General features: G+C 37.3%; 1 protein-coding gene across 5 annotated transcripts in view; it reads right to left on the minus strand.

The window, feature by feature from the left end:
* SMOC2 (SPARC related modular calcium binding 2) overlaps positions 1–27150 on the minus strand; it is a 144479-nt gene that overhangs the window by 55052 nt on the left and 62277 nt on the right. For 3 of the 5 annotated variants that reach the window (XM_065835742.2, XM_071806341.1, XM_065835741.2), the window contains exons 5-7: positions 23458–23505; positions 19201–19284; positions 18380–18454 (exon numbers count right to left, since the gene is read on the minus strand). In XM_065835742.2, coding sequence (XP_065691814.1) covers positions 18380–18454; positions 19201–19284; positions 23458–23505 — 207 coding nt within the window. The remainder of the gene's footprint in view (positions 1–18379; positions 18455–19200; positions 19285–23457; positions 23506–27150) is intronic. The other 2 variants (XM_071806343.1, XM_065835743.2) reach the window with 1 other exon arrangement.

Genomic DNA, 27150 nt, shown 5'->3' on the forward strand with positions numbered 1-27150 from the left:
CTTTGGATACCTGATCTTTGGAACCCAAGTAATTTTAATTTCAGAGGTGTACAGTGGCATTGCTGGCTGCAGTTTTTGCCATGTTCTTGCCATTGGTCCACACTGCTAATGCTGTTGGCACTGTGCAGTGTTTTCCAGCTTCATTGCTTAAGTCCTGCCTGAGGCGGCTGCACTCCATCTACACATCATTTTCTAAGTATCTGCTCATTTCCAGTCACCTTACAGGCAGCACCCCTGGATATATACTTACTCAAGACATAAACAAGATTAACTTAAAAATCAAGTAATCTTTTTCATTCACATATTTGTTTAAATTTTTTTCATAATTCATGTAATTGTTACATAATTCATGCATTTGTTTCATTACACCAGCTACTGAGGCTCTGGTGCTTGTCACCTGGGCTGCACAGTCAGTCCACAAAACAGCAATCTCAACTCCCTTCATTGGCATGCAAGGCAGAAATTCCTGCCCTGTACCCTGCCAAGGCACCTGGTTGCTCAGGTGAGCCCTGGGATACCAAAAGCAAAGTATTTCCATGATATGCATTTGCTTCTCCACAGAAGAAGGAGCGTAACTCTAGTCTGAGCTAGATTTCCTGAGGTTCCTCACTCACAGGGCTGGCCCTATGCAACCTGCTCATGTGCTTTGTAGTTGTCCATGTGTATCTCACTTCAGTGGTACTGGTGGAAGGTTCAGTGGCAAAGTGCAGTGGGACTTTTGATCATTATATCTTCTCACGTTTCACTGTAATAATCTCAGAACACAGGGACATGAACACTGGCTACTGTTACAAAAGCCAGCAGGAGCCAGGAGGACTTCTGACTAGTTTATGGGAATGTGATCCAAGGCACATTGTTAAAAAATATGCAGACATTAAAAAATAAGAGAAAAGTTATTTTGAATTTAGGTAGTCACCCTTTATATGTCTCAGAGTATCTTACAAAATAGTCTATCTAATATGCACGTCTCTCCAGGTCATAGCAGACTGGATGGGCATTACATAATGGTAAAGACTTGGTCCTCTGTCACTGAGCAAGAATAGAGAAATTAAACAGGTTGTTGAAACAGAAATTCTTTGTTCCTCAGTGTCTCAGGGAGTGCTACTTTGACAGCTGTAATGCAAAAGTTTATGCTCCCATCATTCCCATAGTCTCTTGTGTGCCTAAGCACAGAACGTGCTTAAGCAGAATGATTCCATACCCAGGGCTCTCAGATATGTACCCTTCAAACTTCTCAAATTCAAAAATCTCAACAGTTAAAAATCATACTAATACTGAGAATATAATTGCACCCTTAAAAGCTAATTAATGGCAGATGAATTAAAAACTTCCTGCTTTTACAGTGACTTGCTCTTCTTCATCTTGTCAAAGAGAAGGCAGGAAACAAGTAGAAAATGAGCATGCATATAACTGTTCATGTCTCTGATTGCAAGAACTGTGTTGTGCAATAAAAAGTCTTTTAACAGAACAAGAAGCAAATTCTATAAAGCGCCATCATCATCTGCTGGATCACACTGTTCCCCAAATACATTGATTTTTGTCCTCTGTACGAGATTCAACAAATAATGTGAACATGAATACTGGTGAAAACTGCACTGCCTTAACCCTGCACAAACCCAAAGACTCAGATTAAATGCTGTACAGGTCTTTCACACTTGGCACATTATACCTAAAACACACTATTTATATAGCATGTAAGAAGACAGTATTCATAACAGGAGAGGTACAGGATTCAGATAGATGACTGATTTTAACCAAGTTTCATGTACAATGAAGAGAATAAGTCAAAGAAGTGTAAAAGTGAATAAGAATATTCTAATACTATTTCTTTCAGCTCCAACTTTTTAATACAGTTTTATGTAGCTCTTATTTATTTTTTCCTCATATGGCCATGGCCAGTTCAGCTTGTGCTTTGGTTTCAAGAGTAAAGCCAAATCTTAGACTTGGCTTTATCTTTAAACTTGGGATAAAAACAAAGGCAATGTGAATTGAAAACAAAAATGCTAATTCCACCCCGCTTTCACCTCTGTTTTCAAATAGAAATATTTATCTGAACTGTAGATAATGCTGAATATGGTGTGATAGTGAAACATCCCTATGCCTCTGAAGGATGGAAGACTCCTTATCGTAACGAAAATCCCAGGCCACAATTTCTGCTCCTGTAAACTGGAACCATTCCACTGTACACAGCAAGGATCACCAACAGGAAAGTCAGTCCCTAGCATGCCCAGAACAATTTTTAAGGCTTCTTGGGTAATGCATATTAGCAAAGATTTTTTTAACCAGTAAAGTTAGAACTGTAAATCGCGACTAAAGATCCTTAATCCTTTACAACCCAGCATCATTTGGCTACTTTAAGTGCTCAGAAGATTATTAGTTTTAAGTATCTAATATATCACACAAATGGCCCATATCAATGGAAAAAAACTTGCAAATCTAACAATCCATTGTGTGTGAGAGTAAAGAACAGGATTCAGAAAGTGGGTTTTTTTTAAGTGTTTGCTTAACATGTTTCCCACAAATATTTTCAACCTTTTCAGACTTGCTCCCATCCTGCCTCCCCACACACATGTACATCTACCTCAGGCCTCATTTATTTTGAAAGTCTGCAACAAACACAGAAAAACAAAAAGACTGGCACAACTGTTCAAATAAAACAGATTCTAAATATTTAACTTCTTCAGATAACCAGCATCACAGGAAACAGCAATGTTGACATTCAGTCACCTAATAAGGAAACGTTTTTATTATAACTCATCCCAAGACAGTTCTGTTGTTCTTTCTACGTATTATACATTGTATGCTTTATTTTCTTTTTAATTTGGGAAGATTAAATGTTTCTTGATGGCTTGAAAGTAACGCAAAAGGAAGCTGAGTGCATGATGCTCCCAGGAGTCTGTGAAGCTTTTGCAACCAGAGCGGTTACTGGTTAAATTTGTCTGTTGTTATAAAGCATGCTGGGCCAAACCAATCAACCACTGGCATAATTAATGAAGTCCACAAGGGCCTTTAGTGGGACTTGTTTTCGTCAATCAGGAGGAACAAACAAAGGCTAAAGCAGAGTGGAAAAGCCTGAGTTTTTACAAACCTGCTTGCCTTGCGTTCCACTTGTGAATAAGTACAGAACAGTCACATAGCAAGTACCATTGATTACTAGAAATTTTGCCTCATACATCAGGGGTCGTTTACATAAGGAAAACATGGAAGTAAAGACACAGGCTCCCTCTTGTATCAAAGTCATGCACATCCTCTTTTTGCTTTTGTTCTACATATGTATTTATTGCAGCCACGTCATGGTAGGTACAGTTTTCAGAAAGGAGAGGAGGAATCTTTGAAGTTACAATTAGTCACAAGGAAAAAGGGTGAAAATCCAATGCCATGATTTACATGACTGAAAACAACAAACAAAACAAAAAGGTGGGAAGTCTACATGCAAAATTGAGAGAAAGGGTTTAGATTGTGTCTCTCCACTTAGAGAAAAGCAACTATTTCTACTGGTCAGCACACCACTTGTATTTTTTACTTCCACCTCCTATACAAGTCTGTAAAGTTCCTTCAGGAGTCCTGTACTAGATAGACATTGTCTCAACCATCTCCGTGCTGAAACTTTTGTTTCTGCTTGCATTGATTTGCCCAGACTCCAGCAGCCCTCCCAGAAGCAGAGCCAGGGTTAGAGCCCTGGAGTTGCTGGCTTGCTGCCCCGAATGTAAGCAGTGAAACCACGCTGTCTCTCTGCACTAGCTAATGCTTTCGTCAGATGCTTTCGCATACAATACTTTGTAGGCTGCTTAAGTCTCCACAGTGACATCCTGAGGAAGTAAAATTGGCACAGAACATATGCCAAAAATCTGAGCACTGGTAATTCAGAATAACAGTGTTGATGTTACAACACTTGCATTGAGTTTTATTTGAAAAATACAAGTGAGCTTCTACAAAAATACTCACAGCCTTGACTATGGAAACATTCTTACTTAGAAAAACACTGGATTAATGCTGAAAAATATACTCCTCTAGCTTTAGGATCAAACACTTTAAGTTTATGCCTTTGGCTTCACAAGTCAAAAACAGAAGGTAGAAGAATAGAGAGATGAGAAATCAGTGTTACAAGAAAACCCTAAGACAGCAGCATTTGAAACTGAAGAATGATACCTAGGCAAAAAACAAGAAATATGTGATGAAGATCAGCATTGACAGAAGAGAAAGCAGACTACAAAGAAAGGACTGGAAAAAAAAAATAGGGAATTCTGTATATGCAACCAACAGTGAGGATGACAAGTTATACTAGAGATAACAAAAGCTATGACAAAATTCCATAAGGCTCCATTAAAAGCAGATATGAAAAACGGGTGAATTAAGCTTACAGATAGTATTCTGACCCACAGACTTTCTTACTGAATTGTATGGGGAACAAGAAGATCCAAAGCGAGGCATTTTTCCTCTAACCTTTCTGTGGACAGGTCATGCTCCATATGAGAGTCACACTGGCTCATTTTGACAAGTGTATTGAAAAGATGACTGCACCATGACATTCTTGAGGCTAGCACTACGGTTAGTTATGTGACATTATATTCTCAGACATGTGTGAAGGTATTCATGAGTATTCAATGCTTCTGAATATGACTTCAATGTGCAAAACACATCACTTCATCTGGAGGGAATGAAGTTGTACAGAAAGGTAATAAAGAGAAAATATTTTTTTCACTCTTTCAGTTGGCAATACAAGTGGAGTAGCTGAGCCATTGCGCTGACAGCACACCCATTAAAGCAGAGAGGAGTTCTGGCTATGCAGTAGCAGTAGGATTGGGATGGACTGTCCTATTATCACTGATCCAGCAGACTGATATACCATGTATTAGCTTAAATAAACCTCTGTGCACTGTGTTGCCAAGAGAGGCAATGACACCATCATCAGTCCTGTACCACTAATGTCCCTATTTAGAGGAAAATTAAAACAAAAAAACCCTCGAGACCTGATTCTCTTCTCTCCTCATAAGGCTTCCAGTGTCATTACTCTTCTAACTGCAGTGAAGTCACTCCTATTTACATTTTTCTGAGTAAAATGAGGCTTCATGACTGCTGAAACTAAACCATCTCCTCCTACAGTCATTTGCTATTATTATATTGGACTGTTTAGTTAAGCAGATGAACTACAGGATATGTGATTACATTAGAAGTCACTGTTTCATACTTAGGATGTTGCTAGGGAAAGGGGGAGAAGTGACCTTTCAAACCACTGACACATACTAATATTTTTGGTTTTGCTGTTTCTCTGTTGTATCAATTCAAAGGAACTAAAAATCATGTCTTAAAAGTGATATTAAATTGATTTTTAAACCTGATTAGATAACTACAACAACAGTAAAATTTTAAGTCCCTCAAGTTAGGTGGGATGTAACCTTTATTCAGGCAATCAGGAGAGCAATAAGAATAATAATTCTCTCATTACCTTCAGGCAGTGAGGGCTATTGAGATTACCGCTTTATCTACATCACGGGAGTTTTGAGAAAGTCCAAGAGGAAGCATCCAGAATCAGAAGTCATTACATTTCTGCTCACCAAACCAATTAGGTAAGTAAACCAACAGAAAGGGTCCCTACCTCCTTACCAGCCAGAACAACAGGGCACCGTGCTGTTGTGAAAGAAGGTTGAACCACACCACGACAGAGTGCGATGGTCATGAACCTCTGCAACTTATCACACCCCTGTCTCTGTTAGAGAGTCTCCATTGTAACAGAGTCTGTACATAAATTCACCAAGTGACAAGGAAATGTAATCAGGCAGAAACAATCCTTGTCAGCCCTTACATCGATGAGAGTTTGCCTCAATACAGACCTCAAAATTTGGCCGAGGGACTGAGAGGGAGCATGGCAGGCATTCAACCCTTCCTACAATTTGAACCTGGACAGAACTTGCAATCCTGGACTATCTTCTATTTTCTCACCAAAACTGTATCTCAGCTTTTAGGACTACAAGAGGCATTAATTTGACTCTGTATTCTTCTGCTCCCAGACTAAACACCAACCAGTCTGTTGCCCTGATCTAACTGGGTGCACTGGAAAAACAATTCAAGGGTATTAAAGGTCACTCACGTTTGAGAAATTTATATATATGTAATGTATTCCAGTCCAACAAAAACTGCATCGAAACAGTCATCCAAATAGAGAACAATAAAAAGTCCTTTCATTTTTATAAGTGGTCTTTACTCACTGAAGGACAATGAAAGTGGTAAGTTTAAATAACATTTAGATCTCTGGAAAACAATGGAACAAGGTAACCTACTGTTTAAGTGGTAATGATATGAATTTTTTCATGGCTTGTTATGACTTCAATAGGATTGGTTGAAAAATTTCTTTGTGACTATCTTTGGTGGAAAACCAGGTCTTTAAATGAAAATATGTTTTTCATTCAAAGTGTTTGTCTTTCATTAAAAAACGTGATTTTTAATGAGATGAGAAGAAAAGAAAAACAAAACTCCAAAACATGTTGTTTATTTGTGCTGAACTTCCCAGAGAATTATAAATTCCAGGATGCTTATAAGTTTTGAGAGGTATCTCTGAGTTTTTTAAAAATGGGAGACCATTATATCCTGCATGTACATTCAACCTAAGGACCCTGGCCCCTGAAAAAGGAGGAATAATGAAGTTTTAAAATTGCTGGTCCCACAAGATGTTACAATAGCCAGTCAAGATTTTGAGTTTTGACACACAACTAGCCAGCTTTTGAAGGATTTGCTGGTTTTGTTGTTTGAATTTCCATCTTGAAAATAGATTTTTTTAGCTGAAAATGCATATCTTTTTTTTTTTCTTAAATCCCTAAGAACTCAATTTTTTTTCCAGACAATGCTGCATTTTCAACTAATTTGGTATATTAAGCTTTGTTCTCTCTTTTCTGTTGTGTTTTGTAATACACCAAGAGAATTTAAGATCTGAAATTTAATTTACAGCCTTAATCTTATTTAAACATAGTTTTATTTGTGGTTGAATGCAGATACTTGGCCTGCTGTTCTTAAACTAAAACAGGTATTAAAAACAGCTTAATGAAAAGCAGTGGTCTGTCTCTTCAACCACTGCTTCTTCTCCAGTAACACAGATATCTAGTATATTATGGCAAAAACAGTTAATGTTATTTCTAGGCAGTGCAGAGTGCAGGGAAAACATAGTGTCTAGCATTTATCTGGAACAGTCTCTTATGAGAGAGGACAGAGCATGATGGACAGGGTGGAGTGAAAAGGAAAGTAAGCCAGTAATAATACAATACTTGGGGTATACACAGCATCTTGCAGATTAAAAGATTCCAAAGTGGTTTTACGCACTTTAGCAATGTAATTTGACTAGAACAAGTTCCTTTGTGCCAATTATGACCCTTGGTGTGGCTTTTCATGGAAAGGAGACTCTACACCGGTCCTAAACAGAAAAGCCTATTGCACTATGAGCAGGCTAGAGAGAAGGATCCACAGACGACAGCATTAACCTGGGACCTTAGCAGTCCATAAAAGTAGACACAACTAGTAAAGGATTGGACTGATGCAATAGTTGCATTACAGACACATGGCAAATGCACAGGTTTTTGAGTGAATTCCACTCCTCCCACAGAAGTCCCTGTAGGAGTTTAACTTCTCTTGCTTTTTTACCAAATGGAAAATGCTAACATTATTGATGAAGCCTCAAAAAGTTCCTGCATCACATGGCAATTTTTTCAAGAATGAAAAAAGAAAGCCAAGAATTTATTGGAAAATAATTAAGCAATGCTTGAACTGTAACATGAGCTGCCAATCTTTTCAGGGAGTTTTTTCAGAGGTACATGGTCTGGCAAATAAGAAAGTTGGAAGTCAAATGTGATAAATCATGCCATTAAAAATTCCTCCAAATTCAAACTACTGTGACTGGCCATAACCTGATATACCAGGGAAACCCTAGAAATTAATTCAGACTGTCAGAAATGTACATATCAGAAACCTGAGGTAAAATTTTGACTCCAGCCACCAGGGCTGATCCATGTTACAGGGCTATATGGATCCTTCCATGGCCCATATTTCCATTAACAGCAGTCAGAGTTTTTTGTGCAGAATGTGGCCAGATCAGGCATGAGAATTCCACAGTTCACATAAGATATTAACAAGGGAATATTTTGCCATGACTGTTTTTGGCCTTTTTAAAAACACTTATTACTCAGTTATTGGAAAGGTGGACAGTTGGTCATTTGACTTAACCTCATGGAATAAAGAGAAAATTGTTTTTCTCAGAAGAGTCTAGTCTGTCTTACAAAACCAGAAAAATCTTGCCAGAACAGCTCACTAAGTGACTTCACATGAAATTAAGAGCACAACTTTAAGTTTTGGTATTCTTAATGTTATAATTTTCAAGAGTTTTTACCAGCTCACATATTAAGACTTAAGGAGTTCTTAACCTTGAAAAATGTAGGAAAGAGTTTGGTGGGTATCCTGGAATAACTTTCTTCACCACCTATATTCCAAACAGAGTTTCTTATTGTTCAAGAACAAAACCGACAGTTTACTGAAGTTTTGAAAATATAAGTGTCAGAGCTCTCTGACATTGCAGCTATTTTTTTCATTTTGTAATATATTTTTTTACTGTCTTGGCCTCAAGACTAGTATTGGATTCTTAGTATTTCAGAAAATGAACAAACAAACGAAACAAAACAAAGCAAAACACACACACACACAAAAACACCAAAAAAACCACAAGACAATTGTTCAGATGCTGGTTTGCAAATTTAGATGCCTAATTCTATATGTTTATGCTTGACCTGGGCCTTTTGCTCAAGCAAGTGCATCAGCATCAAGAAAAATGTTGCCTTTACTGTCTTGACAAAGATATGCAAAGGTTACTGTCTCTATTCATTGCTTTTGGGGTTGTTGGCTGGGGGCAGGGCAGGGAAGAGAAGGCAGCTCTACAATGAAGGAACATGGACATTTTCTCCTAAATCTCAGGTCATTGGGATGATGATGGAAGGCCTGCCAGCTCATACTGTTGACCCTGTTGGACTTACAATTGTCTACAAAATTGGGAAGAACTTTCTTCTATATGCCACCCAGCAATCATAGTATAGCCATAGCCAGATCCAGACTATCTTGACTGGGAGATTTACCTATTTCCCAGAAACATGTCTTTAGATATAATCCAGTCTAATATATTTCTGTGCATTAACGTGATTTATGTGATTTTTTTTTTGCATCTGTCATTACAATATAAACTGTTAGCCTGACATTCCTCTTAGGATTTATGAAGCTTATTGATGCTTTTATGATTATGCAATCTGATGTCTGGTAAATTGTAGAAAGCTACAGGTAGGTGGGGGAGTGTGTGTCTAAAAACTAAAGGAGAACTTCAGGCAGGACTGTTGTGTCATTTACTTGCTACAGAAAGTAATGTGATATAATTAAAAGGTTCAGAAAAGATTACTATCTTTTGGCATCAGATTTTAACACGTAGTAAAACAGAAATTATCAACATTGAATAAAACAGATCTTTTCTTGTTGTTTTTTTTATTATTATTATTTTTTATCTTCTTTTTTTTTTCCCCACAGTGGGGGTCCAATTAAACTCTGGAACATCCTGAGCATAAAGGACATTAATTGGATGTAAAACAGAACTCTTCTTTTTTTAATAGTTTAGGATGGAAGGATCTTCCCTTGTAGTAGGAGGAAAAATCTAGAAATATCAGAGCTTGATCTTTATAAAGGTTTTGAAATAATATGTAAAATTAAAATGAAGATAAATGAAAATGTTTGTGAAAAGGATTATTAAAGATAGGACAGCACTATAATAACCATGATCCAGCAGCCTGTAAATTAAGAATATATCATAATATACTAGGACTGTGGGGAGGTCTGGAAAGTATTATCTTCTTGGAAGAGGCTGAAAGAACTGAAAGAAAACTGTAATTTTCCTTTACCAATTTAGGATAGGCAAGGCAAGGCAAGTAAAGTAAAGGCTAGGTGGTAAAGCATGGAAAGGAAAGAGGACCGAAGAGTATGAAGATTAATTTTCTTCACAGGTGAAAAGGGTGAAGAGTAGTGCTCTCTCTTTGTGTAACAGCTAAATCAGTGCTAGGATATCATTAAAAATTGCTACTGAAAAGTAAGAAAAAGCCCTCCATTAGGAACCAAGTCAACCGTTTACTGATTGGCCCTAATCATGCAAACAACCAGCAGTTTCAAAGCCACAATTTTTTCAGCTTCCAAGGATTATCTTCAAACCAGTATTCTAAAAGAATACTACTGTTGAACTATTGTGTTTCTTTACAGAAAAATAAAAAATGGAAGAGAGGAGAACTACCTCCTACTCTTAAAAATATTTTAAAATAAAACACTAGGGGATACAAGATGTGACAGTGCCTCACACATCTCTCTCACCAACAGTTTCTTAAAAAATTCTGGTTTTATAGTAAACTAGAAAGCACAAAGTATATTTCACTCCAAATAACTGAGTTCATTCAGGAACTCTAAAGGGAACATTTAGTGAGTTAGCAACCAAAGCCAACTCAAAGAGTGTGAGGAGGCCATAAGATTGTTGGCCTGGAAGATTCCAGTCCTCTTCTGTATCAGTTTTTCTACTTAACTTCCTCACAATGCTTTTATCTTCCATGCACAACTTGCTGAGATAACAGGCAAAACAATAAATATTCAACCATATGATGTCTTGCAGCACCCACAAATTTTACAAGGCCCAAAACCCAGATCTATGGTCACCGCAAAACATTCAGACTTCAGCCGTAGATATCATGAAAAAGTACAAATATATTTTCTTGTGCAGGCAACTGATGTGTAGATGAGCTCGAGTCCACATTAATAATGTCTGGTTTTGAACTTGTCTAAAATTTGACAGAGACCACCCATCTGTAACGGACTGAGCTCCCATTGACAGAATCCATGTGTGGACTTCAGAGTCAATTGATATGTTTGAAGAGTTATTTAAAATCAATAGTTCTGCCTGCTACTTTTCTTTCATGGCTTGAGTTGAGGTTCTTAGGACTCAATTCAGTGCCATTTCAGGTACTCTGGACTATCAAACCTATATGCCAGAACATCACAGATTTCCAGTAGGCTGTCATGTCCATGCAGATACCAAATACCCTAGGCCATATGAAGGCACAAGATGCCTATATTTCAGCAACTTGTGGTTTCTTCAGCTACAGTGATCACTGTATTTACAACATAAGTGTGGGAAGGCAAATCCCATCTTTGGGTGTGGCTGATACCTCACCAACTGCTGGAAGGAAACACTGTCTTTAGGGCTGAAATGAGGTAATAACAGGGAAACAAACCTGCTGTTTTTCCTATGTAATTCAGTGGTCTGCAATTAATGAACCACTTCTACTCAAGCCATTTTCCTATGCAAATCTACTTTATATATTCATTTAAACTTGGTTTCTGAGTGTCCAACATAGTCATAATGCATTCAGAATGAGTAGGAGTCTTTAAGTCCTCACCTGCCTTTACTTTAGCACTGAATACAAGCAGATTCAAGAACCGAAGATTGGCCAGGATCCTGCTGACCAACACATGACTTACTAGGAATCCCTGCTGAAAAACTGAGGCAACAAGGTTTTAAAACACTTTCTCTCCCTCTTCCCTGTGTTCTTTTGTCAGTTTGTTATGATATCCATTTTTATTTCCCCTGTTATACCTCGTTTCCTATCTCAAATCTTCACATTGCAAAATAAGCCTCATTCAAAATAGTTCTAGAAAACTTCTAATTAATTTGCAATAAATATATAACTGGGAACATGCAACTGGGTCTTATTTTTTTCTTGCTAGCTTACACATCTTCAGCTGCACATAATTTATCTCCAATGAATAGAAAAAGCAACATCTGAAAAATGCAACAATTAATGAGAATAAATACAAAGTCATTGAGCTGTTACTCATTTTTCTGTCTGTAAGTTACTCATTTTCCTATGCTTAGAGAGGAATTGCTGTTAGTATTGATGTCATTGGGCTGACACACAACTCATACATTTATTTCCTTTGAAAGAAAATGTAAGAAGGTGATCTGGAATGATAAGTGCACAGGGATCCCACTGAACTATTGCCTCTGAGAAACAAAATGAAGCAATCTAACAAAACAGAAACCTCACTGACAGTCAACATAGTTTCCATGTGGGAAAAACTCATATGTAAACATGCTTTAAAGCAGTTGGATGACAAGGCCATGAAACTGCATTCAAATCTTAGAATGTCACTGTCACATCAGTCTGTCTCACTGGCAGACTTTGCCAACAGATTCGGACTATACGGACAGATAAATTCAAGCAGATATTTGATACATATACAGACACATAATTGCTAGTTTCTTGATCACATTAAATTCTCTATTTTAGTCTGTTAAGAATTTATTCACAGTAGACATTATACTAACTGTTTTGATTTACATTTGCAGGCAGTCTATATATACTACACTACCTTATGTGCACTTCGGTGTTCTACCTGATGGTGTTTTGAGAATGAAACTCCTGTTGGATCAAATACTCTGAGGTTCATTGATAAAGTCTTTTAACAGATTTTTTAAGCCTTGAAACGGATGCTCTGTAGTAAAATGGCAGCAATAAAATACTACTCTGTTGTGTCAGAAAATTAAATAAAAAACTACATGATCCTTTCATGTGCCCACAGCCAAAGCCAAAAATGAAACTGAAGATGGTTCCACATTACCAGAATATCCAGGTACACTGGCTGAAATCTGGGCACACTTCAAGTCACTAAAGCCATAATTTGGGAAGACAATGAATTCTGATTTAGGATTCTTCATTCTGGATGAAAAAAATCATAATCACATTATCCACTGCTTTTTGCATAGATGTGTTAAGAATTTTGACAGCTTGACCCTGCCTCAGCAGGCTTCATGCCAGGATAAGGTTCCCTCTGGGACAACCATATTTTACGTTAGATCATGTAGGACTTGTCCTCTAGCACCTGCTTAAAGTATATAACCATGAAGCTATCAGAAAGCATGAAACTGGCACAAATGCTACATCACGTGTCTGTGCTTGATCCAGGTCAATTGTGAACTACTGGGTAAATTAGTAGCAGGTAGTCAGAGCATGAACGGTTGTTCAGCCACTGTCTGGGAGTTCTGCCACTGACTGCCAGGGGCCCTGAATTTCTACCCATTCATTTCATATGTTCAAAATTTAGCACATGAATCAATGTTCAGTAAAGTATAATACAAAGAAATGCAACAGTTTTTTCCTGTCTTCTATTTTGTCAGTTATACCAGAGTGCCAACAAAAGAAACACAAATTTTTCAACCACTTTATGATGTTAATTAAATAAATTACACAACTGATCAATGAACACATAAATCATCAGTGCTAATAATGTCATACTATTAAATATTTAGGAAACAGAGCACAGAAGTATTAACAATAAGAGAATAGAACTGAATAGTAAATCCATGAAACTGTACTGTGTCTTAGCCAATGATACATTATTTAACTCTGGCTATTTTAACTTGAATTATGTTATCACCAGAATCTCTAAATACCTTAAGAACGTATGTAAGATTATGGATGACTTTTTTGTTTCCTGTGTTTGCAAAACTAGTTAAATTTTATACTGATTATTATTTATTCTCATTTGTGTGGTGTACAGATTGTACTTAGAAATTACACTGTCCTTTAAGAATTTTTTTGAACAGTAACAATATTATCAATTAAAGTCACCCTATTTATTTTTAATGGAAATGCTCCCGTGACAGACTATTAGAAAAATTTGCCTCTTAAATTCAAGCCAACAAAATTAATCCTAAACTTCATTGGTCATGGTGAATAGGATTAAACTACCCTTCCTTAGCCTATACTCAAAAGAGGGCATACATCCCCTGACAAATGTCATACTTGGTTTCAAAGTATCCAACAGGGATATAAGCTGCTGGTAGAGCAGATGTAGCAAGGAGAAACTAAGAGATCTGCGGTCCAGCCTGAGCTCTCCTCAGGGAACTGTATATTCCCTGTTAGGTGATGGGAAAGTATCTGTACTGTCATGTAGTATTCTCCACCCACAACAAGGTTGCATGAGGACATAGTACAAAATACCTAGTTTCTTCAAGGTAAAAAATCTTTTGTCCTCTCATCTTCACAAAATGCAAAAGCTCCAAAAGACTATTATCTGAATTTTTCAATTGATACTGGGGTGGGATTAAGTTCATCTAAAGCACAGGTACCTTCACAGGCTAGAGATTTACATGAGTCATCACACTCAGTGAGGTCGGGTTATCTAGTTAGCCGGCCATGTGCGAGTGTTGGCCCTACGATGAGGTGGGATGCTCTCTAGACCACACTGCCTGCACCCCCACAAACTACAGCAGGAGTTTAGACACTGAGTTCACATACAGACAGCAGCGTGTAGGCAGCTACATTTTGATGTCTAATTCAGAGCCCATGTAGTCCCATGTTTGGTGTTTTTAATGCTTATTTTTGCTAGCTGTTGCTGTAATTCTTATTTTTGTCACTCTGGTGCAGCAAACCCACAATATTTTATGTGAAATTGTGACAGTTGCACTTCCCCCCGGGCCCCCAAGAACTGGTGTGAAGGTTGCACATCCACCTTTCCTTCAATGGGGCAGTTAATGGCTCTTTTGTGAGACCGGAGTCAGTTGGCCAGGGTTTTTAGGAGAGGAGGGGGAGTGCTGAGAAGCTTCTGGAATGCCCACAGACAGAGTAGGGGATGCAGAGAAGCCAAGAAGCTTCTGGAATGCCCACAGCCAGATCTGATCAGCCTATAAAATGGGGTTCCTGCCGAAGATTCTTTTTGTGTGATCTTCTCGGAGCTGCGGGTCTGCTGAGCCAAGAGTTCTCCTCTTAGACTGGGATGCCCTCTAAGGAAACTTCCTGGGATTGGAAGCGCCTCACCTCCTCATTTGGATGAGTGATAATCTAGGTCCTTGCCGCATCAGGCAAGTGTAATTTCTTGCCAAACTCAGGCAAGTGTAAGTCCTTGCCTAGCCAGGCAAGTGTAATCCTTGCTGGAGAGGCAAGTGTAAGTCCTTGCCTAATTCAGGCGAGTGTGGTATCCTAGAGTCAGGGAGCTCTGGCTTTGTTTCTTGTGGGTACATGCATGCACACTGTGGATCCCCATTATTCTTATTTTGCTGTACCCCAATAGTCTCCTCAACTGATATACAAACCTGTATTTTATGTTAACGGAGTGCTAACTAATTATATAAACCCTATTTCTAGTTGTCTTATTTGCTATACTTTTCCGGTCAGAATAAAATCTGTTTTGGACTTTGTTGTCCACCTAAAACTGACTTTGGGCTCCCTCCGTGACAGAAATGGAGAAAGAAATGAGGAGTGCAGGGGTAAAAAAGTCCAGAAGAAACAAAAAATTCTCAAAATATCTGCAAAGGCGCCATTATGTATAAAACATAATCTCAGCAAACTCTATGTCCTTTTAGCAACCAGATCCGTATTTTTTTTCTAATTCTGGAAAGAAAAAGTATTTTAAAAATCATTGAAAATCATCTTCAACATATAAAAAGGGCTAAAATGGAGATTTTTTTACTCAAATCCACCACTCTAAACAGAGCTATTGTTACATGACTCAATGTTAATGGGTTTTTGCCAGCAGTAACATCTTGTCATTGAAAGCTAAAAGGTTAAATACCACTATACAAATGCCTTCAGTGAGCAGCAAAGATGTCTTTCTCTGAATCAACAAAAAGATAATGCACCCAAAGTCATTATAGAGCACAGATATGTAATCCAGCAATTCCATGCCCTGCATCTGTAAGTCTCTCAAATGCCACTACACTGTGCTAAACTAATTTAAGGGGATTTAACCAAATGAAAGCACTGGATAACTAATATAAACTAGAATTTCCTGAATTATTATTTTCTGTCTTCCAAAACTGAAAAGCTTATGCTGATTTTATTCATCAGTTGTAATTGGCAGGTCTCCTAAGGAGACTGATTTCTCAGGTCAATACAAGTTTCTTTATGACCATGGAATATTAAGACATATATTTAGGTAAAAAATAGAAAAAATAAAAGCAAAACAGACTAAAATAGTCAGCCTTTATGTAGGATATTTGGAATTTGCCTGAAATATTTAGCATTATTATTTTTCTTTAGTTATTTTCTACAAACAAGTCTAGGTCACAGTGTTATTTGCATCTGAAGAATTTCTTTGGATGCACTTGAGTAACTGTAGAATGAAAAAAGAAAATTTAGTCCATTATCAATAAACTGGGTTTCATCTTCTGTTTCATAAACACAGCTCATACGCAGACATAAATTCTCCTCCTTTTTCTGAGACAAATACATTTCAATAAGCTTTCTGCTGTTTGTATTACCAAGTCTGAATCAGAGTTTGCTAAGTAAACTGAGTGAAGAAGACATTTGTATTTATCCCTTAAATTGAAGTCTGGGTGTCCAAAGGTGGTTAGTTTACAAACCAGTGGGTTCAGTCATTACATCCTTCCTATTCTGCACATGTAGAAGCCCCAGGTTTTCTCTGTGAATGTTCCCAACAGCCTTGGCATCACTCTGAGAGATAATAAGGGGAAAATCTAACCTGGTTCTTTCAAGACATTAAAAGACCTGTTTACTGAGTATTAGTGAGGTTCAGCCATCAAAACAACTTGTAAATCTGCAGTCACTGACACACATTATATTTTTGGATTCTGGAAGCAAGAAACTGTCTGGCACAACTGGTGAAGATACTGTTTTCAGCACCTAGATTTATCTGGATTGATTATGTCATATTACCTATACAAAAGAAGTTACAGCAGAGAGCAGCAGTCCCTTCAGGTGCATCGGGTATGCCTACAAATTAAAGTCTGTCTGGCTACATAGTGTCTACTGATTTATTTCTGCTAGTCTGGGTATGGCCCCATAGACTGTAGCATGTGGTATTCTTTCAGAAATCCCCTGTACATAAGTGCAGTTGTGAGCAAGTTCCATTGTTAGCAAATCCAACACAATTGCGTTTTTGATATTAAATGGGCTAGCAATCATAGGACAGGTAGATTATGCGTGTGCTTTCTCTTCTTTTGTAAATATGTCTTTAGGTGGATGGGACAAGTTCCCAGTAATAAGCTCACCTTTCCTTTCGTGTTTTTCTAATTTGTGTGTGTGCATGTGTGTGTACGTGTAAGCTTTAGCTTCCAGCAACTGCATTGCAAACTTAAGAATTCTGGCTTTAAATCTAGTCTCTAGCTCTCCAAAAAATAAACAAAACTCCTAAAAGTGACATATTTCTATAGATATATTTTACACAACAGAAAACGCAAAGGAATTCTGTTCTTTCTAACAATGACTAAAGAAATGACAGAATAAATCTCTAGCATGGAAAGTGTTTCCTTCAAACTCTTGTCTTCACTCTGTGTAAGGTCCTTTCCTTAAGTCCCTACTGGAGCATCAAGGAGAGGAAAAAATATTAATAATTTCTGCTTTGACGTTAACAATAGTTCATATAAAGGAATCTGTAAAACTCTCAGTAAGGCTATGTTTGTCTTTCTTATGGTGATTGCTTGTCTTTTTAAGTCCTTTTGGGCCTCAACTGAGTAAAATACTTAAAGCACAGTACTTAATGCAAAGTACAATGTCAGCTTCCACTGGATCTGAAGTGTGCTTTTGGGTGATTTTCTGAGTCATAGCCTGTATCACTAATGTTTCCTTTTAAATTAAACAATTTTCCAGAGAAAAAGAAACCAGAATACCTAAGAAGAGTCTCTAAAATTTATCCCACTGGAAGGAAGGAACAGGAAGGCATCAAATTTTACAGTCTTCCAGAGAACTGAATTTATCTGAATATTTTAGGGCATTCAGTCTTGGGACATTCAACTGACATTCCTAGTGCAGGTTTACAAAGCTCAGTTCTGAAGAGTGGTGAAAAAAAAGGAAAGCTAAAATTCAGTCTGTAAATAATGAGTGATGTAGCAAAAAGCAGGTAACACTGTCTTTCCAATTTCCTGTTGACTAACAACTGGTTTCTGATGGGAGTTTGCTTCTTTTCGGTTTTGCAACCAAACAGGTTAACCCACACTGTCATTTTCCAAGCACCTCTTGCTATGCATCACCCAAAAAAAAAAAAACAAAAAACAAAGACGCAGATAATTAAAGAGGATGCAAAAAAAAGTGAGATCCATTCACAGACGCAAACAGATATGAGCCAGAAACTTTAATGGAGTAATGTCAATTTACACCTAGTAAAGCCCAGCCAAAATATTCCCATATAAAAGGAATGTATGAGCCTACAGAATCATCACAATGCAAACCATTAAGTCGCTATTATATGATGAGAGTGGAAGCATAATGGTTATTAAAATGGTTTTCGCTTAAGTGGCTTCAGTCTTAACAAGGTTTAATGCATATCCTCATGGGAGCTTTGCAAAGTAAGGACAACATAAGTTTCTTACCTGAGCTTTTATTGGTTTTGTTTTGTCTACTCTTCACTTGCTCAGTCCATAAGGTAGGATAACGAGAAGCTATATCTAGAAAAAAAAATTGTGAATGGTAATTTTTTTTAAGTATCTAGTGGTTGAATAGTAAGAGGCTGGTTTTAAAGATGCATGTATCTAAAAATAAAAGGGCACACTGGTTTGTATTAGAACAGTTAAAACCTCTATTCATGCAAACACATGAATAGTTCCTTCCTTATTCCATTCATACAAAAAGCTGAAATAAATACTTTTAGACTAAAATTATACTTAATCAGAATAAAAATATTTCAGTGAGGACTCAAAATATGTAATAGAGGTAGATCAGATTCTGTGAGATTTGCAGTGAGTGGTAAGGCAGCTGTAATACAGGACTATCTTCGCACGTAGGCCTTGAGCTTTCCATTTATAGAACACCAAATTTCCCCAAAGGCAAATAAGCCTAACAAAATGTCAACCTTAAGATTACTAGGCAATATGCCAAGGACAGAATTTACCCTTTAACTTCCTCATTTTTAACCTGCGCTCTGGCTCAAGTTTAAAATCTGTCTCTGTCCAAGTAGTGACAACTGAAATTGCTGATGTTGGAATCCATAGCTACAATGCCATCTCAAAACTATCACATGAAAATCATTGCTTGTAAAGACTTCGTTGTGTTTGCTGTCTTTATCTGGAAAAACCTACAGATGCTTTCAATTTCTTGCAACTGCTCCTAACTCTAAGGTAGCACTTGACATTGTGGTGTATGGTCCATACTGCATAGTTCAATTCAAGACTGTTAAATTCATGTTGATGCTCACCTTCTTCATCACCTTGCGGCTGAGTCTCCAGTGCAGGAGCTGAGGCATCATCTGAATTCAGAATGGAAAAGATTTGCAAGGAGACTACAATTATGAGAGTAAGCTAAATAAGTGTACATACATGACTGATACTAATGATTTGCACATAGCCCCGGCCGGTAAACAAACAATAAATTAAACATTATTTATAGGTACTACACAGCACAGGTATATTACATCATCACACTACAAACTATAAATGTATGGATTTTTGAGATTATGGCTGATGAAATGATTGCAGTGTCTTTGATGATTTATGAGCAGGTAGCTCCCTGGAAAGTAATTTTTCATTTTTAGTGCTGCACACCAATACTTATAGATTATAACTGATGAAATGAGGATTTCTGAAGAAGTAATTAGATGCATGTGTAGAAGGGTTAAGACCTGTGAAAGCAAAAGCAGTCCAGGGTGAATGAATGACTGCAGGCATTTTGACACCTTAAAACGAAAGTTTCTTTCAGCACAGCAGGATCTATTTAACAGTCAGCTGATTTTATAAGCAAGATTCAGAGATTAGAGAACTAGAATATTGTTTGCATAATTCTTATCCTCCAGTCAGCCACCTCCATCCATCCACTACCAATCACTGCTGCAAGAAAAGAGAGAGGAAAATTTACAGAAATGATAAGAGGATGTGGGTAATATTAGATTCAGTAAAACATAGTGGAAGTAGTGCTGGAAAAGAAAAGTTCATTATGAAAAATTATTTAAGTTAACATTCTGTGAGAAAGAGATGTACCCAAAGACCCATCTTTTCTTCATTACATTTTTGTTATTTTAAATTGTTTCAGTTATTGAGTAAATATGACCTAGCAGGTCTTGCTAGTACATATTTTCAAGTTGTTGCTGTTTCTTGTAGCATGGAGCCTACGCCAAGACGAAGAACATCCCGCAGTAAACAGCATCTTCTATGCAAGGGTTTTATTACCATTCCTTGCAGCTTCACAGCTGGATCTCAGACCAACATGTTTCCAGATTGTTTCTTGGTATTTTGATGGAAGGTAGAACTGAAGGTTACTGAGAAACTTCTTGCATTTAGCCCTACCAGGGTAACACTGAGCAGCAGCTTTCAGGCTGACACACTGCCTGTTTCTATTTCTTCTTGCTACTACAATTCAGAACAGCATCCTCCTGTTCTCTTTGTTGTCACCATCACACATATTTTTTGTAAATCTGCATCATTTTTATGCAAATCATACAGAGGATTTGGAGACACTCTCACCTTCCTTTCTGGAGGCCAAAGCATAGTTCACAGCAAATAAAGATATCAAGTAAATACTGACAGCAAGTAAAAACAAATTTGCAGCCATAGAACACTAACCTCCATGCTTTTCACAGAACCAAAGAAATAGCAGAAGAAACTTATTCTCACTGCAAAATGTTTTAACCAAAGGATAATGAGACTTCTTTCAAGAATATTCATTCTTCATGTCCACGCAAAGGCAGGATACTTTGCTCTAATGCCATTACAGACTGTCACTTCTCATTAGTTTTGCTGATATTTTTGTGATGTCTTCTGAGTGGTGAATAAGACCATCAATTAATTTCAGAGATGCCATCAAGTATCCTAGTGTACTGAGAATCAAGACTTACATTTAGACCATCAATGAATAAGTGATTCAGATAACCCAGAATTTCAGAGGGTAGCTGAAGGTAGGTAAGTATTACCAACACCCCAGCCAGAAACTTGGTTTAGGGTTTAAATGACATTTTTCTAATCATCTTTTTGTACACAATTTCAGTTTGTGACACATCTGATCTTATGTTATTGCCTGAAATTCAGATATAATGCTGCAACTTTAGCGACTATCAGCCCAATCAAAATTGAACTTTGGTCAAGCAGCATTTAAAAGAGTTCATAATTATATTTTTTTTCATTCAACAGATGTTTCATGCTTGAGTCATAGAACTGGCCTCAGGTCCCCCCCCAACCAAAAGAAAGAAAGAGGTCTGCATTTGGTCATCAGTGAACCAAACTTTTGGTTCAGGATATCTGTATAATCTAAAAGGTATTAACTACACTCCAGGACTGGAGGAGACACAATAGCTCCTGAACTACCCTTAATCTGCAGGAAAACACCCACATTAAATTTCTGTTTGCACTCTGTCAGCTACATTGTATTTTCAGAAAAACCTTTTGTGTTAGGAATGACGAGGCATGTGCCATTTCAGTGTTCAAAATCATATTCAGTAGAGAGTCATAACCAAGGAGCAGTTAATCTTCAAGTTATTTGGATATCTTAGAGGTTAATTGCATAGGTCTTCCTGACTGGCACATGCATAGCAGTCCATATGTGCATACATTTAAACAGAAACCATTCTGCTTGCTGTCAGAGTTCAGTTACCAAGATCATAGCCCTGCAGTCAGCTAAGAATTAGAAAAAAGAGATGTGATCCCATCTCTGATACCTGTGTTTTTCAGATGGTCTGAATATTTCCTTTGGATAGAGGAGGGAACTGTAGGGCCAGGGAAGACACTTTAGGAAATATCTTTCAAGCTTTATTCCTGTTCAGTTGAATATGTAAACCTGCAAACATGCAAACAGAGCTCCTGACCTCCAAATCTGCAGCTGGAAATTTTCTTTCAGTATTGGAATACCCGGAGAAAGTGAGGTGCACTACTGCAACAGATATGGCCTGCCACGTCGTTGTCTTCTGGGAGTCTCTGTGGGACATCTTGGAAGAAGAGACTGTCTCAGGGTAAATCTGTGCTGTCTCTTGAGTAGAGTCCTCAAGACCACACTTGAAGATCTGGAGCATATCTTCTGCAGCAGTGATAATGTTGTGAACCTGCCTGAGACTGCTGGATTACAATACAGGCAGGTACCCCTGTCCAGGCACCCCCTGTGTCCACAGGAACATGCAGAGCAAAGATGAGCAGGGAGTTCTATGATTACTTCAAAACCTACTGCTGTGCCCTTTCAAGCTGAGCTATAAGATACTTTTACTACACTGTGAAGTCAAAGTACAGCTCTTTAACTCAAACAGCTGACCCCGTTCACTACTCTGTGATGGTCTTGAAAGAGGTCACGATGTCTCTAACAATACAACTTCATTTAAAGCATGAGGCTGGCTGGAAGAAGGGTGAGGAAGTTAGCAGCGTCTGAAAGGAGCCAGGACCACCTGGGAACCAGGTCAGTGGCCCTTCATGCTGAAGAATAAAATCAGGGCCTGAGTAAAGTGCAACCGTATCATTTTAGACATGAATAGATGTGATGAGAAGAGACACTTGATAAATTATGATTACTCATTCCAGGTTCAGCATCTCAGACACCATGGTCACAAACAAAAATAGAGGATTCCAGACAGGTTTTATGTATGGAGTATTTCACTCAGTTCAAAGCTGAAAATGAAAGTTTATTTAAATGTTGGGCATATCAAAATGCTGCAAAAGTTCCTGTGAAAAAATATTTCAATTATATTTACAGTGGACCAAACAGATAGCATGAATTAGCATGAATATAAGGAACTTCTTTAAAATTCATTTATGCCAGTGTAACTAAAAAGCAACATTTACTATGTTATTGTCAGCTGGATTTAAAATTCTTTTAAGCTCAGGGAGAGTCTAAGCTTTAATTTTGCTTAAAGCACAGACATCTCTCTCATTTGCATCTACCAGCTATGTTGAAGTCATATCAGATTTTGTCCTGCCAACAATACATAAACCGTGATCTATCTCTAACAATAACAACCATCTGGCCATGAATGTAAGCCATCAGATGAATTAATCACAATATAGAGCAAAGTGCTGGGTCCAACATGACTCAAGAACTGATTACTATGGAAATAAAGTGAGAACCACAGTTCCTGAGATTTTGGAACTGCAGAATGCTGTCTTTATCAAACAGATGGAATAATCTGTCCTCTAGGGCAGGAAAACAGTATGGGAAAATGTTTCAGAGTATAGCTATGGGAAGAAAAGTTATTTTCCAAACAGTACAGAGTAGCAAACTCTGTGCGGCTGAGACAAGAAAAATATAATGTCTATGCATATACAGACAAAAAACATACATGCATGCATATGTGTTTATATTCCTGAGTTGACTAAATATCTACAATGCAAATATATAATGAATAGCATGAAGGCACATATATACATTATATATGCAGCTATGATACATGATGAATATATATTGATAATTTAAATCTATGGAAAATCACAGTGGTGTATCCCACAGCTATTTTAGTTTCTATTTAAAGACCAGCTATGATATTTACCTGTTTTTCCTGCACCTTCTCGTTGTGGCAGCTTCTCACTCACTGAACCTGCAATTGGAAAAAGGAATTAACCATAAAAATACTATTTTCACTTTTAATATATTTTCCAAGAAACATAGTTTAGCTTTAATGATTCATTTTTGTTTACTATAACAATAAATATGAGTAAACTCTTGCAAACCAAAGATTTTAGGTTTGCCTGACTTCTGCATTTGTGTACCATCAATTTACTCTCAGATGTTACTTCTTGACCACCACAGCATCTGAGAAAGACAAAACATTAAATACTACCTAGACACAAGCGCGAGAACATGCTCACATGCTGCAGAGTCAACATCTCCTTTCCCCACTGCCCAGCAAGGACAGGCCCTGCAGTAAGAGGCATCTCCCCGGCACTACTCCCTGGTGGTTCCTTGTGCAGGGCAACACCCTTCCTACACACCGAGTCTTGCCCATGCACCCCACCTGCTCTGTGGGCCTTCTTAAGCCCCTAGCCCAGTCCTGACTCAGATTAAAAACTGCCTTTTGCTGCTTTAAATATCTCATACACAGCCCTACAGAAACCGTACGCTGGTGTGGAAATTGTGTGTACTGGAGCATGCAGTGACAATGCCTTAAGAGCCTGAGCCTGAGCTGGTCGTGGGGGATGTCCTCAGAGCTGTGGCTCTTAGGAAAGGAAACAGTGGTGGGAAAAGAGGTAGGAAGTTTGCAGAAGATGAGTGTTTACAGTTTATTCTACCATCTTGGATTCCAACCCCACATCCAGTCTTGATTCCATGTCATCAAGAAGTGGAGATTCTACTGCTTTGCTTAGTTTTCTTTCAAGAGCTAGTTGTCCTTAGGTTTTAAAATAGAAGTACTTCCTTAGTTCTCACTGAGGTTTCATTACTACAACTCTTTATATTATTCTAACTCCTAGCCACTTCTTTTTGACACATCTATCTCTGCTGCATTAAAAAACATCTTTAAAAGTGGTATTTTTCTCTCTGAAGAGCCACATGGAGTGATCAAAAATTAAAAAGCATGATGTCTGTTAATTTTTAACATATCATCTCTTCTTACATGCGCCTGTTAAAAAAAAAAAAATCTGAAAGATGCTCAGAAATCTGTTAAATAATTTGGTTGCCTTAATTTTCTTAATTTCTTTCTCTATGGAATAACTAAATTCACTGGGTATAAAACAAACAACCAAAAAACCCCAAACCTTGCAGCACAGTAAATCTGTACTAAAAGCACAATTTAAATAAGAGAACCCACTAGATCACAGTCCTTGTTTACCATGTTGAACTGATGGTTACTTCAGCATGAAGTTTAGACACTGGAATCTGCCAGAGGAAAGACAGCTAACATCACAAACCTGGCATCTGATTATAAAGCCTCCATAAAAGAATACATGATGATGCAGCCAAGCTGGTATCACCTTCTGAAGGATTCAGCTTTTAATACATATTTAATAAATCCATATAAAAAGTATGCTAGTTTAGAGTTGTTTCCCTTTTTTTTTTTTTTTTGTGGTAGTGCATTTTTATTGTATCATGTTTGAATCACCAGAAATTCAATATACTTAGTGATGCGTGAGTATTAATTCAGACAGGAAAAATACAGCTACTGTCATTGCAGGAATTATATCCAAGGGTATTTCGGGATAGATTACTCTAAACAGACTGCAATACGAAAGTGTGTTGTTCACCCTGAGGAGGAGTCAGTTTCTTGCGTTTATGCTAGCTGAAGCCAGAAGAGCTGAGCTTTTTGGTGCTTGGCTTGAGTTTGATAAGAGGCTCAGCTTGAACTCAAATAAGATGTTCCAGTTTTAGGAAGCAGTGCATACAAAATTACAGGTTTTTCTAATTGCACTAAATACCAGTGATTTAATCTTGCCTCAAATTTCATCCAGTTACAATTAACCCTGTAGTTTCTCATTTTGATGTACAGAAGTATAATTAAAATTCTCTTGCAAATCTAGAGATTTTAGGTCTGACTCTCATCCACATTAAAGTGTTTTACACCATTTTTTGAGTAGAAATGAGGTCTTGGTGTGAGGAATGTGTGTGATCAACTGCCATTGATAGTCCCTTTGCACTAAAAAAAGTGGTAAGTAAAGCCTCCGTTTGACACAGTGCTGTCTCTCTATGTACATTCAGAACCACTACTATAAATTGAACTTAAAATTCAGTTTATACTAAAGTAATTTAACACATTTATAACAAATTTATATAATATTCCATATCTTAAACCAAAAGCAGAAAAATCTTTCCAGATTTCATTAGCACCAAGATGCCTTCAGATTACTCCATCTGTATGTGAAATGGTAAGAAATAATTACTATTTAATATTAACGTACAGTCAGGGAGAACTGAATTCTTTCTTTTAAGCTTTGGGGTTTTTTATCTTTAATTTTGATGGAAAATTGATAGATGGAGGAAGAGAGTGGCTTCCACAAAGGCTAACTTTATCATAGCGATTGTAATTTTGCTATGAAATTAAATTAATACTGGCAAAATTAGATTCACTGGGCTAACATTTTTAATAGTATTAGGAAGCTAACAAAAATATTCACAGAATTTCCTACAAAGGGAAATCTGATCCCTTCACTCAGCTTCAGCTGAAACTTTATGTTGCAGAAACTTTTCTTCATGTCTCTAAGTTGGAGGTGAGGAAGGGTTATTGAGCTTATATAATTTTTTTTCTAATTTTTTTTGAGGTAAAAATCCTTCTGGCTAAATACTGATAGCAAGTTGTATTTACAAGTTTCTGAGGAATTGTATCTTTAATACTCACAATGAATGCTCACATTTTTAGCTAGGCAAGAAACAAAAATAGCAATGTATAACTCATCTAAATGTTGGGCAATACAATCAGATTCCAAGTTTTCAGTGCACTGTAGGCAAGCAAATCATAACATATTTATGGAATGGGAGAAGAGAAGGAAGGATACGAAATTCATCAGTATTATTTCAGCAAGAAGAATTTATCGCCATTCTATCTTGTGCATTATTCTGATGGAAAAGAGAGAGAGACAAAGAGAGAGACAAAGAAAGAGAGAGAGAAAGAAAGAAAATTTAATGCCTTAGCTTATTGCAAACCCCACAATCATGCCCAGTTTCAGACTAACATCTTCTGAGGCACAATAAATCTTCTTCAGGGAATGTGATGTGTATTTTGTAGTTTGTGGCTCTATAGCGTATCAGTTTTCTATAGTTCTGATCATATGTGGCTGGGCTTTAAAAGAGAAGGTGAAAGTCTATTAGTATCTAGTTATTTCCTATTATCTCCTACTAAAGAATATTTGATACGTAATAACTGAATGCAGATATCAAGAAAATAAACTTCCCATGCTGTTTTTTATCTCACATGTGGGTGTTTCTGACTGTGTACATATAGGAAATGTATTATAATGTGTATGGGGATAGGAGACCTCTATGGTTCAAGGATGGATATTTTTTTCACAATTAATAAAATCCACATGATGTAAATTTTAAAAGTTCATTGACTTCTCAATTATATTTGTCTAATTATACCACTATACAGAGAGGAAGAGTTCTGAATTTTTAAAGGCACTTCTGTTTACTCCTTAAAAGATGATCCTGTCATCTAAATTGTAAAATAGCAAAACTGCTTCACAGAATAATAAAACATCTCTCCATACCTCTGCATTTTCACTGACAGAAGCCCAGAATAGCTAATAGGGCATAA

Source organism: Patagioenas fasciata, chromosome 3, assembly GCF_037038585.1.
Source record: "Patagioenas fasciata isolate bPatFas1 chromosome 3, bPatFas1.hap1, whole genome shotgun sequence".
Lineage (NCBI taxonomy): Eukaryota > Metazoa > Chordata > Aves > Columbiformes > Columbidae > Patagioenas > Patagioenas fasciata.